We start from the raw sequence: 17,183 nt of genomic DNA on the forward strand, positions 1-17,183 counted from the left end.
ATCACATCTCTATAATTGTAGTCATAATAGAGCATTCACAACGGGTGACCCATAACTAAGATTGTTCATCCGGGCCGGGTTTTTTTCCGGCCCAGTCCGGAATTCGGATTGTCAAAACCTGGATCTATCCGGTCCGGGTAGGGTTTGAAACCCAGATATCGGATTCTATTTTATTAATCTTAAGCCCCAGCCGCCGCTTTCTATTCGTTTTTCACTCTCTCCCTCTCTCTCTCGTCCAAACACTGCCCCTGCTCTAGTCGAAACCCTCTTTCTCTCCATCTTCTCGTTCTCCAATCGAAACCCAGAGTCCAAACCGAAACCTCTTGATGTCTCTCTTTAAAACCCTAACTCTCGATCTCTCTCTCTCTCGCCCAAAGTCCAAACCGAAACCGAAACCTTAGCTCTCTCTCTAGCCGTATCTTCTACTCTCTCTCTCTCTCTCCAAAGCCATAGCCTTCGAGTTTTTGAGGCATTTTCTCTCGCTGGAGTTTCTGACACTATATCAGAAGGCTTGAGCCAGGAAGATTTTGGGAGTGAATCGTGGGTAAGCTGCTGCTCTTTTTTTTTTTTTTTTGGAAAAAAAATGTTTTTGAGGTACTTAGATGTTTTCAAAATCGATATGTGCTTTATTGATAAGAATCGGCACTCTAGTTTCGTTAAGCTCTAGACCCACAAACAAAGGATTTTGTTTTGATACAGAGAGATTTGTTAGTATTTGAAAGAATTGGGTTTTAGGATGTTGTATATTTGATTTTTTTAGATTTTTTTTTTTAAATCAGTTGTGTTTCTGGGTGGAGTGTAAAATAAGAGTAACACATCTATGGTGAAGGGGTTATATGCCTTAGAAAAATGAAAATTCATTTGTGTTCTTGGATTGTGAGTAATAGTTTAACATACATGTTGCAGTTGGCCAAAGTTGGGCGATTTATGCTTGTAATTCAATAGAACTCAGTACCGATGATTATATTTTTATAGTGATGAACATTTTGGGTTTCTATGTTGTTGCTTTCAAGGTTTTTGACAATGGTGTTTCTAGAAATGCAGGTCATGGAATTTCTTAAGTCACTGACATTGAAAAAGTGAAGTGCTTTATAAATATATATAAATATATATATATATCCTGTTATTGGCTCTGAGGATGCCTTCATATCAATCATTCATTACTTAGAAACATTTGTTAATTCTTTTAAATATTAATATTTGAATGTTCATAAGATTTTCATGTATCATTATTAGTGCCACTAATTTAATGGGTTGTTAAGATATAGGTTTCTTATTAAATAGTCCTTCATTATTAGTGGGTTGTTAAGATATAGGTTTCTGAATGTTCATAAGCACCCTATGTTTGTTTAGAAAATTACATTAATTAGCTCCAAACTTAATTACACATTTTTGTTTAATTAATTGCAAACATCCTTAAAAACTTATTCAATTCTTTCTTCTGGTGTTGTTGCTAATTAAATGTCACCATGCATTGAGCAGATGATTTTTGAGGTATGCATGCATGTCTAGCCCGATTGATTTGCTACAAACAGGGGTCTGTTTGGTTCTATCCCTCCATGAGTCATTTGCTAGCCCTAATTTCTAGAAGGATTAATTATATATCATCCCTAATTTCTTGCATACACAGTAATATTGTGAAATATTATGAGTAATTTTGCATAAACACAGTAATATTGTTTGTGCTTTTTTTGTTTTTGCTCAAAGGTAAGCACATGAAGACAGAAGATTTCATATTGCTTAACCCTTTTGCTTTGTTTTTTCTCTCTGGGAGTCTTTCAGAGTGGATTGAGATGGAGTTTGTGGGATGTTGTGGGGTTACAAGCTATTTATTTTTACTGATTTCCATGTCAATACTTGGTCATTGAGCTGCTTTTATATATTGTGTCTACTGTCAATAGCTCGTGTTAGGCGTTCCTTTCCATGGTTTGTGTTTTTCTTTGTTGAAATACATTCTTACTCTTCAGTTTGGGTGGCTGCAGAGGATATACTAGGAATTCAATGTAGCGGTTGTCTTCAGTTGGGTGGCTACATCGAATAGGCTTGAAGTTTTATTTGGTGTGATTAAATCACATGGAAGACTATGTAATTGATTTGTAACTCATATCTTGTAATTTTATATTTTGTAATAATGTAATATGTAGTAGATTGCATGCATTTTAGTTTTTTATTTTTATATATTTTATTATTTTGCACAATGTTAGTATTATGCTTTTTAACATTACCTCTTTGAAAAAAATTTCACATAGGCTTTTATAAAAAAAAAAAAAAAAGTATGATTTTCAACATGGATTATTCTTGAAAATTCTTTAATATGGTATAGGTTTTTATTAAAATAAAATTATTCTTTTAAATACAGACTTCTATAAAAAGAAAAAAAATTATGAAAAACAGACTTCTTAAAAAAAAAAAAAAAAACGGGTTCAACCAAGAATCCAGGTTTTTAAAAATCCGGGTTTAACCGGGTTTCGGCCCGGGTCTGACCTGGACCAACCCGGTCCGGGTTCCGGCCCGGGTTTGAAATCCGAGTCCTGATTTGGGTTTACCCGGGTTCCCGGGTTGGAACCCGGATGAACAACCCTATCCATAACACTATTTTTTTCTATAATTTTAGTTAAAATCTCTCCTACATCAGAATCTCTGGTTTAGGAAAAAAGTTTAGGGGATAAACAGTAGTTCCCAAAATATTGAGAATCATTATTCATCCCTTAAATCATCTTTTATCAATATTTTATTTTAATCAATAAAATAAATTATTATTCCAATCATCTACATTTTCTCTCATACTCATATTTATTATAGTTTTAAATAATAAATTTTAAATAATTTAAATAATTACTAAAATATAAACAAATTAATTTTAAAAATATTACCATACCCGTAAAAAAAAAAAATTTTTTTAAAAATACTCACTAGAATAATAGCTCAAACATAAAAAAAAATATTGAGTAGTTAAGTTTATAGATGAAAGTGAGAGAAAAAAGTAACAAAAAAATAATAGAAAAATGATATGAAATGAGACGCAGGGGTTTTTGAAATATGAGTAAAATTTAGGAAAATTTTTTAGAGAATGTGGTTTTTAGCTAAATTATAGGAAATTTTATGGGAGATGGGATGATAATGCTCTAATCCTTTTATTTGTAAATGGATAAAATCATTCATTTGATCACACGACTATACATCAATAAAATTTAATTCTTACTAATAAATTTTACATTTTTTTTTATATATAATTTGCTTAAAAACCCTAAAATTAATAACTTAACTTCTCAAGTTCATTTGATTAATAATGGCGGTTGGTAATAGAAAGTGGGAGAGTATGTACCAATTGGCCGTGGGGCATGAAGTCCACCAATAATATGAAAGAGTAAGCTTTGAGATTTATTGGGAATTTCCCAAACATACACAACACATCTCTTTTGAAAAATTATTCCCACTTAGTTGCGTTTGGGCAGTGAGGCATTCTAAGAGATTTCATAAATAGTAATAAAAAAATAATAATAAAATATTAAATAATAGTGAAGAGTAAGTAAAAAGTAATAATAAATAATAAATATTCTAAGAGATTATGTGAATAATAGTAAAAAAAAATATAATAAAATATTAAATAATAATAAAAAATAAAAAATAATAGTAAAGTATTATCGGTACCTAATACTTGTGAAATCCAATTAGCCATGAAATCCATCAACAAGACTAATGTCATGAAGTTATATTGTGAAATTTCATTAGAGTATCCTTAAAAATAAATTAGTCCGTTGCTCAAAAAGTAATGTTAAAAAGGAGATGTTTTCTTCCATAAATTCCTTTTTCTTTTGTTGTCATTTGTTTGGTTATAAAATGAAAAGGATTCTACTGTATCTACATAGGATCATGCCGTATTTGTAAAAAATATATTTATAATTCGATGTGTATAACATATTTAATTTATTATGTATTTATATGCTATAATTTAATATAAAAAATAAATTTTAAATATTACAAATTAAAATTTATTATTTAAATAATATAAATCATGTGATCTATCTTCTCATCTGTGAAATCAGAATACGCATGCCACCGTCCCGGGCAACGGGCATAAAACCCAGTTAAATATATGCCGTGTGTAATTCATTTCTCTTTTTTGAATTACAGATCGGTAAATAAAATCTGGTTTTACTAATAAGATGAAATGATATGAGTTGAGATTAAAATTAAAAATTTAAATAAAATATTATTATAAAATATATTTTTTATATTATTTTTATTTTAAAATTTAAAAAATTTAAAAAATTTATTTTATTCTTTATAGAAATTTAAAAAAAATATAATAATTAAATGAGATGAGATGAAATGTATTGAAAAAAGTTACGAAAATAAATGAAGCCAAATTAAAGCAATTTTATTTAATCTTTTTTATATCATATATCATTACACGCGATATAATTTAATTTATAAAATTTAAGAAAGATGATCCTGGACCAATCAAAATAGAAATTCTGGGTGAGAGTTGTCAGAAAATAAAATAAGTTCAATAAAGAAGAAGCAATTTACAACAATTAGATATCAAGATTGGCTCTGATATCAATTGAGATAAAACTCATCCTACAAAAACGCTAAATTAGATTTTATAAATTAAATTATATCAATTACCCAATAAATTAGCAAGGTCGGAGAAAATAACCATCGTCTTCGCCCGACCAAATCTATAAACATTTATATAAAAGGTATATAATAATTTGAAAATAAAAAAGAAAGAAGAGAAAAAGGGGGGAAATCACCGTCATTCTCAGCACGAAGGAGCCTAGTTTAACACTCCGCACCAATCCATCGCTCCATGGGAGCCCCCACACCAAAAAAGCTCGGAATCCCCAATCATACATACACACCTTCACGATCTTTCTCTACCTCTCTCTAACCTTACTTGTCCTTCATTACTTGTCTTCTCTCTCTCTCTCTCTCTCTAAATTCCAAAGCCCTAGGGTTCCGAATCCAACACCACGATCCAATCCTATCCAGTCCAGTTCAATAGTTTCATGGCGGACGAGACAGTCTCCGCACAATCTCCTCCTGCGTCATCGGCGGCGCCGCTGGGCCACTCGGTGATCCCCATAGTAAACAAGCTGCAGGACATCTTCGCGCAGCTCGGCAGCCAGTCGACCATCGAGCTTCCACAGGTCGCCGTGGTGGGCAGCCAGAGCAGCGGCAAGTCCAGCGTGCTCGAGGCCCTTGTCGGTCGCGATTTCCTGCCCAGGGGATCGGATATCTGTACTCGGAGGCCGCTAGTGCTGCAGTTGTTGCAGACTAAGAGGAAACCGGATGGGACGGAGGAGGAGTACGGGGAGTTCCTCCACTTGACGGGGAAACGGTTCTACGATTTTTCAGAGATTCGGAGAGAAATTCTGGTACCTTTTGTACTCTTTTGCTGTTTCGAATATTTGTTTCACTGGAGGTTGCTTTTTTTATTGTTAAGGAAGTGCAAGAGAATATGATTAAGGTTTCGTTTGTTTTTGTAGAGGAGATGAGATGAGTTGAGATTAAAATTAAAAGTTAAAGAAAAAATTGTTAGAAATTTTTTTTTTAATATTATTTGTATTTTGATATTTGAAAAAGTTGAATTGTTTATTTTATTTTGTGTGGTAATTTGGAAAAATTGTAGTGATTAGATGAGATGAAATGAGTTGTGAAAATAAATGAGGCTTAACTGTGATGATTTTGATCATCCGTTTGGACATGGGGTTTTAGTTGTGGGGTTATGGTTCTTAGAATCTTATTGTTTTTTGAGTAAGTGCGGGAGAGTGAGTATAAGAGAGGTTGGATTTTCAGATTGGTAGTTAAAATGTGTTTGGTTGCTAGGAAAAGTTTTAAGGAAATGTGATTTTGATTATGTTATCGCTTAGTGTATGAGCTGTGACAATGCCACAGTTTACTGATGTAAGAATATTTGACTGCTATGAAATGGTTTAATTAATCTGCATTGGAACTGTCTCACTTGCCTTATAAGTGCGGTGGCAATTGTATTGCATTTAAAGATTCTAGCAAGAGCATACATTTTTTTTTTTTTTTTTTGAAGTAAACAAATTTTATTGATCAATGAATAGGCAAAGCCATGTACAGAACTCTAAAAGAAAAAACAAAGGCAAGCCCTAAGCTAAGTAGGCACATTATAGACAAGAAATAGGTCCATGCCATTGAAGTCAACAACAATGGCCCAACTACATAGTGTTCTAAAAAATAAATCTTTAAGCTCTTCCAGCGATCTCTCATTGTCTTCAAACATCCGGTCATTGCGCTCCTGCCACAAACACCACATAATGTATATAGGGATCATCTTCCAAATAGCTTTAATCTGTTGCATGCCTCTTAGATTTGTCCGCTAGCACTGACTCCAGCATAACCCAAGCTAATTCTAATCTACTGAACACCTCATTCCATAATACCCTAGTTGTTTCACAATGTAGTAGTAGATGGTTTACAGACTCACCACATTCTCTACACATGCAACACCAATCTACAATGATTACCCTTCGTTTCTTCTGGTTGTTGGTTGTGAGAATCTTTCCCAACGTGATTATCCATACAAAAAAAGCAGCTTTAGGGGGCGCCTTATGTCTCCAAAGCCTTCTTCACGGAAACTGAATTTTGGGCTCTTGTGTGAGAGCCTTATAAAAAGAGCGAACCGAGAATACCCATTTGTCAGTGGGTATCAACCACAATATATCTTCCTGTTGATTGCTCGGTTTTATGGAGTACAAAAGGCTGTAAAAATCTACCAAGTTGCTCATTTCCCAATCTTGTGCCGCCCTACTAAAGATAATGTTCCAACGGATTTGCCCCCCTGGATATCTTCATGACCACTGATGCATTTTTAGCACTAGCAATATGGAAAAGTGAAGGAAATATCTCTTGTAGAGTACTAGTACCACACCAAATATCTCTCCATAATTTAATCCTGGAGCCCACCCAAATGAAGTCTAGTGTGTCGACTCAAGACCTCCCATCCTCTTCTAATGTATTTCCACAACCCCACTCCATACGCCCTTCTTACTTCCCCCCATAAACCTCCATATTTTCTCTCAATCACCAACTTTCATAGGGCTTCTAGTTCCTTATGATATCTCCACAGCCATTTGCCAAGTAGCACTCGGTTAAAGATCCTCATATTTCTAATGCCTAACCCACCATTAGAAATGGGGCGGCATACCGTCTCCCACTTGACTAGGTGAAACTCGAACTCCTCCACTCCATAAGAAATCACGTTGGAGTTTCTCAATTCGAAACGCCACACTTGTAGGTATAGAGAACAAGGATAAAAAATAAGTTGGTAGGTTAGATAAAGTACTTTTAATCAAAGTAATCCTACCACCTTTCGACAAATACATCATTTTCCATCCTGCCAGTCTTTGCTCTACTTGCTCAATCACTATGTCCCATAAAGAGGACGCTCTCCAAGGAGCCCCCAACGGAAGGCCCAGGTAAGTCATAGGAAGTGAGGCTATCTTACACCCCAGCGTGTTGGCCAGCTATCGTAAATTGAGAACACCTCCAATTGGCACCATCTTTGATTTGTCAAAGTTCACTTTCAACCCTGATGCTGCTTCAGAACAAAGGAGCAGGGCCTTCAGTGCTCGAATCTAATTTTGATCAGCCTTACAAAAGATAAGTGTATCATCTGCAAACAACAAATGAGACATGTTAATGATTCCTCTCTCCGGGGTTCCGATCGAAAAGCCATTCACGAAACCACTATTAACCAATGCCAAGGTCATCCTGCTAATCCATCATAGTAACAAACAGCAATGGCGACAACGTATCTCCTTGTCTTAGGCCTCGTGTGTTATGAAAAAAACCAGCTAGGCTGCCATTTATCAACACTGAGAATTTCACCATTGATATGCACTACCGAATCCACGACTGCCACCTCTCCCCAAAACCACACCTCCCAAGAAGGTAGAGAAGAAAATCTCAGTTAATGTGATCATACGCCTTCTCCATATCTAGCTTGTAAATGATTCATGTTGTGCCAGCCTACTATCCAGACATTCATTGGCAATAAGAACCGCATCTAGGATCTGTCTCCCTTTTACAAAAAGCATTTTGGGGTTTTGTAATGATCTTCCCTTAAACCTCACTTAGACGGTTCGCAAGCACTTTGAATATTATCTTGTATACCCCATTCACTAAGCTTATGGGCCGAAACTCCTTAACTTCCGTAGCCCCCACCTTCTTTGGTATTAATGCAAGAAAAGTGGTGTTAAGGCTTCTCTCAAATTTTCCAACCGAGAATAGCTCTTAAAACACCCTCATAAGATCTTCTTTTAACACTTCCCAACAAGTTTGAAAGAAGCCCATAGAGAAATCATCATGCCCCGGTGCCTTATCTTTAACCATTTTCCTCACTACATCGTAAACTTCCGCCTCCTCAAAGACCCTCTCCAGCCGAGATACATCATTCGGCCCAATGGAGTCAAAAGCAAGATCGTCAAGGGTAGGTTGCCATCCCGCCTGCTCGGTTAGTAGCTGCTCAAAGAAATCAACTACATGATTGTGGATTACCTGCTCTTCCCTACACTCAACACCGTCAATTTTCAGCATCTCAATGTTGTTTCTCCATATATGTAAAGAATTTTTAGTTAATTGAGGATATGAGGCACGGTTTTCTTCGTTGTGTCAATGCTTTAAAAATCACCTATTGCTCCCTCTCTTCATTGCACTAAGCAAAGTTATCTTGTGACTGTTGGAGTTTTGCATTGTTTTTTCTCGGTTTGATGAGTAGCTAAAATCTTATGGTACTCAAGTTGTGTGAAATTTCTTCGTGAATGAACATTGTAGTGGTTTTTGAGCACCAATTTTCTCTTTTATTGCATTTTATTTTCTTATTAAATAACCCCAATTTACTATAGGCTGAGACGGAGAGGGAAGCAGGAGCTAACAAAGGTGTCTCAGACAAGCAGATTCGTCTGAAGATCTTTTCACCAAATGTTCTTGATATCACACTTGTAGATCTACCTGGTATAACAAAGGTTCCTGTTGGTGACCAGCCCTCTGATATTGAAGCACGAATTAGGACAATGATCATGTCATACATTAGGACACCAAGTTGTCTAATTCTGGCTGTTACACCAGCAAATTCAGATTTAGCAAATTCAGATGCGCTTCAGATTGCAGGAAATGCTGATCCTGATGGTGAGTTCTGGAGTGAGAAAAAATATCTTCTTTGGCATGCCGTTGTCTTCGTTTTGTTATTTTACATGTATTTACTTGACTTGTAAGTTTTAATTTTCTAATGGCAGGTCATAGAACCATAGGTATAATCACAAAGGTATATTATTTCTTAACTTGACTTTCAATTGTAAAAAGAAGTCCTACTTTCTCTGCTATTGATTTTTTTTCTTTCAAACATTGGCAAACCGTGATCATTTTCTGATGAGGTTTGGTGTTTATCTATATGACTTTAGTTGGATATTATGGATAGAGGTACTGATGCCCGTAATTTATTGCTTGGAAAAGTGATTCCCCTCCGACTTGGATACGTGGGAGTTATAAATCGTAGTCAAGAGGTAATTATGTAGCTTTTGGGAGATGTACAAATGTGTCTTAATATAATCCTTTAAATTAGCTTTTCCTTGTGGGCCAAGACCGGGATGGACAACGTAGCATGCAAGGCTAGTTTGCTAGTAGGATAAGGTCCTAATTCTATGTTCAATTTAATGCTTTGAACAGGATATTATGCTCAACCGAAGTATCAAAGATGCTATTGTTGCCGAGGAAAAGTTCTTCCGCAGTCGTCCAGTATGTCCATGTCATCCCATATTATTCAGTGCTTCATATAAATTCCATTAAAAAATAGTAGACTTAATTTTCTTCTTCTTATTAGGTATATAATGGTCTAGCTGATCGATGCGGCGTTCCTCAGTTGGCAAAGAAGTTGAACCAGGTAGGATTTTGCAAAACACAATTCACTAAACATGCTATAGAATATCATAGAATATAATTTAACTATTCCAAAGTAGATTTCTTTTATCATCATCTACTGCAGCTCAAGTGCACATGCATGTGCGCACACCCCTCTTCCCCTCTCTTGGCCCCCTTTCCATATGACACAGTTGGACAATTATTTTGCCCCTTCTAAGTTAATGTTATTCTGGAAACTTCATGGTATTTTTTTGCCATGAATGCTAACTTATGGTTTTAATTCATAAATCCCCTATTAACATGAGATTCGTTGTGTATATTCATTTGCAGATTCTTGTACAGCACATTAAGGCAGTGCTTCCAGGGCTGAAGTCACGCATAAGCTCTGCATTGGTTTCCATTGCCAAGGAGCACGCAAGCTATGGAGAAATCACGGAATCAAAGGCATGTTTTGTTATGTCGAGAGTGCATGCAACTTTGGTTGACTTAATTTTTCAACCGATTGTATCTATATTGCTTGTCCTGAGGTTATAGGTTTTGCCATAGGCATAACAGTGGAATGTAAATTTTGCATTTCATGCTAAGTGTGATCCAACGTTGTATATGGTATGGAATGATCCAGTGTTGTGTATGGTATGGAATATTGGAGTTTGAAACCATTTTTTGTTTGTTCAATTTGTCTCTGTTTTTTTTTTTTTTACGTAAACAAGAATTTTATTGATGAAATAGGCATAGCCCAAGTACACGAGACATGTACAAGAGCAAATTTTGTCACTGCTTGATGTTCGTAAATTGTTATTTAATTTTAACTTACTTGAAATCTTCTGTTGGCTACCTTTTAGTGCTTTGCTTATACTTACTCCAACCTGTTCACTAGTGGATTTTTTTAAAAATATTTTTACTGATCGCTACATTTTATACCCCTTCACACACAATAAGCTGTTCAGGGAGCTATTCTTGCATTTTGCCCTTCCTACGATCTAGTTTCCTCTCTGCAATTCTAGGTAATGGATTGATTGAATAATTTCCAGATGTCATGGCTTGATTTCGTAATCTGCTCTTTATCCACTTAGTTGGAAGCTTTTTTTTGGTTACTCATGTTTTGCAAGTTGCTACAGTTCTATGTTTTTGCTCTTCTGGCATCCTGCTTTTATGTTATTTGACTATTTCCCATATACTAACTCACTTCGTCAATCCAATAGGCTGGCCAGGGAGCTCTTCTTCTTAACATTCTTTCAAAGTACTCTGAAGGTAAATATGTCTGTGTAGTTTTTGTCGTCTTTAGCTCTCAATAGTGCCATCAAACTAATGTTCTGAGCCATGTCTATATCCTGTTTGGTTCATTGATTTTGTCATTTTTTAATTCTCATGAACAGCATTTTCTTCAATGGTGGAGGGGAAAAATGAAGAAATGTCAACATCTGAGTTGTCTGGCGGAGCAAGAATTCATTATATATTTCAGTCGATCTTTGTCAAGAGTTTAGAGGTGTGTTTCGATAGCTGCAGTTACTTCCCTGTGACCCTTCCCCCACCACCTGCCCACCCCAATGCATATAGGTTTGGGGGTGTGATTGCATGGTACTTCTTCCAATTATTGTTCTTTTGCTATAATCATTAGGTAATCTGTACCACCAACATACCATTCTATGTGAAAAACTGTAAATGGTTGTTAGAGTTGCATTTTTGCTCTATTTTCTTTTGAAGCAAGTAAAATTTCTGTTCACTAAAATGAGATCACATTGCGAGCAAACACTTAACCAAGGACAACTATTATCCAGATATATATACACATACATGCATTTCTTTCACCGAACATATTCTTAAACCAATTATCAGTCAATTATCTCTCTTACAAAGTTACTTCTGACTGTCTATACGCCACCCAATGCGACTATTTATAGTGTAGCTGATCTCTGGATAATCCTACAATTAGTAAATCTCTCACTCTCTTCTTGCATTCATATCTCTTCTGATTGTCTACTCATTATGAAACCTCAAAAATTCCTTACCCGCATGTAATTGTATACCATAACTACTGACAAAAAAAAATTGTATACCATAGCTGGAAAAATGACCTTTGGTATGTTTTTTTCCCCATAAGCAAACAGGGTAGGAGGGGGCAACCAGAGGTGGCTTCCCTACTTGGATGCATCATACCAATACTAATGCATCTGACCCCATCATAACTTTGCAGCAAGCATGCTTGGGCGAGGGTAGTACTAGAATGGGTGACCTTTGGCATGCTTGTCACAAGAAACTTCCCTCTCATGCACCCTACAACCAGAGTTTACAAATCTGCCACCAAATATAGAATTTCCTCCATTGTTATATTTGGTTTTGTGTTCACCCTGTAAAATGAATTTTATTTTCATTGAATGATTGTAGTGTGAGGCAATCACTATACTTGTTGAATAAAGTTATTTTTCATGAGTGAGCTAGCAGGCTCCCATGGGTGATGTAATTAATTCCATTTTGGTACCTTGGAAAGAGTGCTGGATTTTTATCTGATGCCAACTGTCTCTGGTGCAATTTGATCTCTCTTGCAGGTGGTGGATCCATGTGAGGACCTAACTGATGATGACATTCGGACTGCCATTCAGAATTCAACTGGCACCAGATCCGCATTGTTTGCTCCGGAAGTAGGTCTTACTTTTTTTTTAAAGAAAAAACTTATTTAATATCATGCTATTAAATAATTTCTTACTTTTTCTGTGTATTAGGTGCCATTTGAGGTTCTTGTTCGAAGGCAAATAGCACGTTTATTGGATCCAAGCCTTCAGTGTGCCAGGTTCATATATGATGAATTAATAAAGGTGGGAGATTTCTCATGTCCTATATCTGGTGGTCTCACAACTGAAGCACTTATAAATCTTGATCTCAAATTAACACAGTTCTCTTCTCAGATTAGCCACCGTTGTCTAGTGAACGAGCTGCAGAGATTTCCTGTTTTGAGAAAGCGTGTGGATGAAGTTATTGGCAACTTTCTGCGAGAAGGCCTTAAACCCTCAGAAACAATGATTGGGCACATCATTGAGATGGAGGTATATTGAATTCAAGATACAAATTTATGCTCTAGACTAATAATGCATAAATTATGTAAATGATACTTTTTTTACTTTCCTTCTCATTATGGGGCCTTCTAATTAAATTTTTTCCACTAGAAACAGATAACAGCTAATGATTTTCAATTTTTCCACACCATGACTTGGATTTCTCGTGTCAGTCAACAGAAATGAACTTATCCGTATATACTAGTTAATGTTTACCTGTGCTTATAAGCACCTGCAAAACATGTATGAATATGCCCTATCTAAATAATGTGACATAAAACGCTATTGGTAGTGGCATAAGATCCATATATTTCGGCATTTGGCTATCTTGAGTGTGAGTCATTGCCTTAGTTTTCCCCCTTTTCTTTTGACATGGTAACTAATCTGTTTTTGATATTAACATGGTAACTAATCTGGTCTTGGATGGACAAGGAATCTAATGCTTGTGAGGTCAACAGTCAAAAGTTAAAAGTCCTTTTGCCTACTTCTCTCGCTCATGTTATCGTCACGATTTCTACAATAAAGTTATTCATATTGCTTTCTGTCAATCTATTACCATGCTTCCCCAGGATCTTTCATGATGTATCGACACTATGGATTTGTTGAGCCAGACAGGCCAATTACATTAAATTTAGTTATGATGTTTATGAATGCTTAGGATTTTGTAATGTAATTGAATTTGCAGATGGACTACATAAACACTTCCCACCCAAATTTTATTGGGGGAGCAAATCGGTAGAGATTGCAAAGCAACAACTTCCTAAGGTTTCTCTTCCTCTTTCCAGGCAAAAGGTAGACATCTGCTGTGCTTATGTATGTTCTGCAATCAGTATTATCACTCATTTCTCCTTTTTTTCCCCCTTTTTTTGTTTTGAAAGGATGGTGTAGAGCCTGATAAGGTGCCAACATCTGAAAGAAGTGTGAAGTCTCGAGCCATTCTTGCTAGGCAAGCCAATGGTGTTGTGTCTGATCAGGTATGGAGAGTATATTTCTTCAATTTGGAAGGAATGAAATGCCTGGAATTTTGAACATTGTGAGAAGACAAAGGATGAACTTAGATCCTTGGTGCTAACTGACTCTTTATGTCTAGATGTCAGCTTAGAATAGTTATGGCTTTTCTAAGTATCTCTTCTAGCTCTTAATTAGGTGTTTTACTCTTATATGCGTTTTGTGTAGTTGGGCTTCACGTATTCCTATTCCTTACTTAGAATTAGGGCTTATTTGGGAACATAAACAATCTCATCTCATCTCATAAAATTTCCTTCCCAAACATCATCCAAACACAAATACTTTTTAATTTCAAATCTTCAATTTTTTCATCTAATTATTACCTAATCATTACATACAAATTTTCCAAACTTCCAAACAAAACACAAAAAAAAAAAAAAAAAAAAAAAACACCCATTTTCAAATTTCAAAACAAAAATAATATTAAAAAATTTTATTCTAACATCCCCTTAATAACTTTATTTTGTGATAAAAAGTTTATCTCAATTTGTACAATTGCTTCTTACTTATAAAAAAAAAAAAAAAATTATCTCAATTTGTCTGTTTGTTAGTCAGATGCTTTCTCTTGTATTCATCCTACGTACTCACCCCCCTATACTAAAGTTGTCTTATAAAGAAGCTGTCCCCCCCCTTTTCTCCCACTGCAACATAAGATAAACCAGTATACAAAACTTTTACCCATACTTGTTATTAGAGGCTTAAAGTAACAAATCAATATTTTATGAACAAAACTATTCAGTTTGTCTGATTTGTTTTTTTGATTTCTGTTGGATGACTGCAGGGTGTTAGGCCTGTAGCTGATGTTGAAAAAGTCCCATTGTCTGGTAATGAGTTAGTTTGATATTTTATCCATAGTTGTTTTTTCTCTGATGATATGTTTTGGACTTTCTATGTTCGTTTCTTTTATCCTCAATGATGCGAATTGCATGAAAGTTGTTAGTACTAGGATTTCAAGATTTTATAAAAGTTGGAAGGATTGATAATTGATAGGAAATACAAGTGGTTCAAGTTGGGGAATTTCATCAATTTTTGGTGGAAGTGATAACCGTACTTCCGCTAAAGAAAGCTTGATGAACAAGTCGTTTAGTGAACCTGTTCACAACTTGGAGCAAGCCTTCTCTATAATCCAGTTGAGAGAGGTATACTTTATCTGTCTAGTATCTGTTGTGGCTTTCCAATATTTTCCCCCATGTTAATATTTTCTAATATATACTTTTTGATATTCTTTAAGCCACCAAGTGTGCTGAGGCCCACAGAAAATCAGTCAGACGAGGAGGCTATTGTAATTGTAGCCACAAAATTGCTGTTAAGATCATATTATGATATTGTTCGGAAGAACGTTGAGGACTTTGTACCTAAAGCAATTATGCACTTCCTGGTATTCTCATCCTCTTCCCGTCATATAATGTAGAGTTTTATTTTTTTGCCAATGTGCATTTGTTGGGATGGATTGTTGGGTTACGAGTGACCTTACGCAGCTTACATGAAATTCTTTTCATACTTGCAGATCTCCCCATCCTCCACCCCCTCCAAAAAAAAACCATCACACTACCCAAAAATTTAATATGAACATATCTAAAAAAATTGTTCAGATTTCTGCTATAATTCAAAATCTAACCCAAATCTCATTATCCATAGTTTGTGATTTTTAATTGATATAGACGTGTGCCCTATATTTACAAACTGGTAAATATAGTGGTACCTTTTTTTATATCCGGAAGTATGTTTATGATACCTTTTTTCTTGTATAGCACTATTAATTATGAAAAATACTTGTTAGGCTCCCGAATCCGCCACTGCTTATAGGCATGTGAAAACAATGTTGACCATCTTTTATTTTGCTCAGCACTAAATATCTTATGACAGCATCAAATGATGGCAGGATTCCAACAATCAATAAAAATTGTACATGGCCTTGCTCTCTTATCATTATTTGTGTGGTGAAAGATTCCTCATTAGGCAATTTTGTTCATATTATTATTTAGGCTGTTATTGCTACATATCCAGGTAAACCATACAAAACGCGAGCTGCACAATGTTTTCATCAAAAAGCTTTACAGGTAAGTAGAGTAGCATAGTCATATATAATCCTTTTACTTGCAGTCTATTCACTTGTTTGTCTGTGCTGATGGTTGTGTTCCGTGCATTTTATGATCAAATCAGAGAGAACCTGTTTGAAGAGATGTTGCAGGAGCCAGAGGATGTAGCAATGAAGAGAAAGCGCACTCGAGAAACACTCCGAGTTCTTCAACAGGCTTTCCGGGTAATTGTTCCTGATTGGTAACCCACATCAGAGGGTCTAGTGAAATTAGGGTCTGCAAATTCGCTTTTACTGCATTTAAAATTTTATAAGACTAGTGAAAATTGGGAGATTTGTGGACTTCATTGAGACTTGTTCTTTCACGTGTAGACATTGGATGAATTGCCTTTGGAAGCTGAGACAGTTGAGAAGGGTTACAATTTGGGAGCTGATCCGACAGGGTTGCCAAAGATCCATGGAATGCCGTCATCGTCACTGTATTCTACAAGCAGTTCCACTGATTCGTACTCAGCTTCTCCTAAAAACCCGAAGTCCCGGAAGTCATCTCACTCAGGGGAGCTTCACCCACCAATTTATGCCAACACAGATTCTAATGGAAGTGGACGCATGCACATGCCAGGTCTCTATCCGACGGTGGATCTGTAACGAATTTGACTGAGCGCATTAGTCCAAGTATTTGTTAATGCTATCAAGGCTTTTATTATTCATTTGATTGCCCTGTCCAACTTTGGAGATGGTTGGAATTCGACCTGCCAGGGTGGGCTCATCGGGGGGGTCAGCATTTTCTTCTAACTTGACTTGTGCAGGCCAGATACTGGTATTGCTCTGTTCTTTATTTATTTCTATTTTGTTACTCAATTATAATATAGGTGATAATTGCATTGTTTACGAGGGATAAAAAAGAATAACGTGGAGCAGATAGTCCTGCTCTAGTCACCAGCTGCAGCCATTGAACATGTACATTTTTTTTTTCTTTGCAAGCTTTTTGGTTTGAGATATGTTGAATTGTGATGGGTTTTGAGTCAATTGTATAATCAAATCATCTTTGGAGTACCTTGTATTAGTACCATGCTCAGCTACCAGGTAGGAGGATAATACTGTACCCTTATCGATTCCAGTCGGCTCGGCTCCTTTGCTTTGCTCAAGAAACTCGCACAATACGATTTGAAAAGGTTGTGGGTATATGGTAG

General features: G+C 35.8%; 1 protein-coding gene across 1 annotated transcript; it reads left to right on the forward strand.

The window, feature by feature from the left end:
- Window positions 1-4,723: 4,723 nt before the first annotated feature.
- On the forward strand, window positions 4,724-17,046 carry LOC121255359 (dynamin-related protein 3A). The gene is given in 21 exon segments (XM_041155635.1): window positions 4,724-5,384; window positions 8,883-9,165; window positions 9,273-9,301; window positions 9,438-9,539; window positions 9,703-9,771; window positions 9,857-9,916; window positions 10,225-10,338; window positions 11,097-11,145; window positions 11,271-11,380; window positions 12,441-12,533; window positions 12,615-12,707; window positions 12,798-12,935; window positions 13,630-13,669; window positions 13,672-13,736; window positions 13,823-13,918; window positions 14,734-14,776; window positions 14,943-15,091; window positions 15,184-15,330; window positions 15,960-16,012; window positions 16,116-16,215; window positions 16,363-17,046. Coding segments are annotated over 21 exon segments (2,478 nt in total). The 5' UTR covers window positions 4,724-5,015; the 3' UTR covers window positions 16,639-17,046.
- The last annotated feature ends 137 nt before the right edge of the window (window positions 17,047-17,183 follow it).

The sequence above is a fragment of the Juglans microcarpa x Juglans regia genome, chromosome 3D (genome assembly GCF_004785595.1).
Source record: "Juglans microcarpa x Juglans regia isolate MS1-56 chromosome 3D, Jm3101_v1.0, whole genome shotgun sequence".
In the NCBI taxonomy this organism is placed as follows: Eukaryota; Viridiplantae; Streptophyta; class Magnoliopsida; order Fagales; family Juglandaceae; genus Juglans; species Juglans microcarpa x Juglans regia.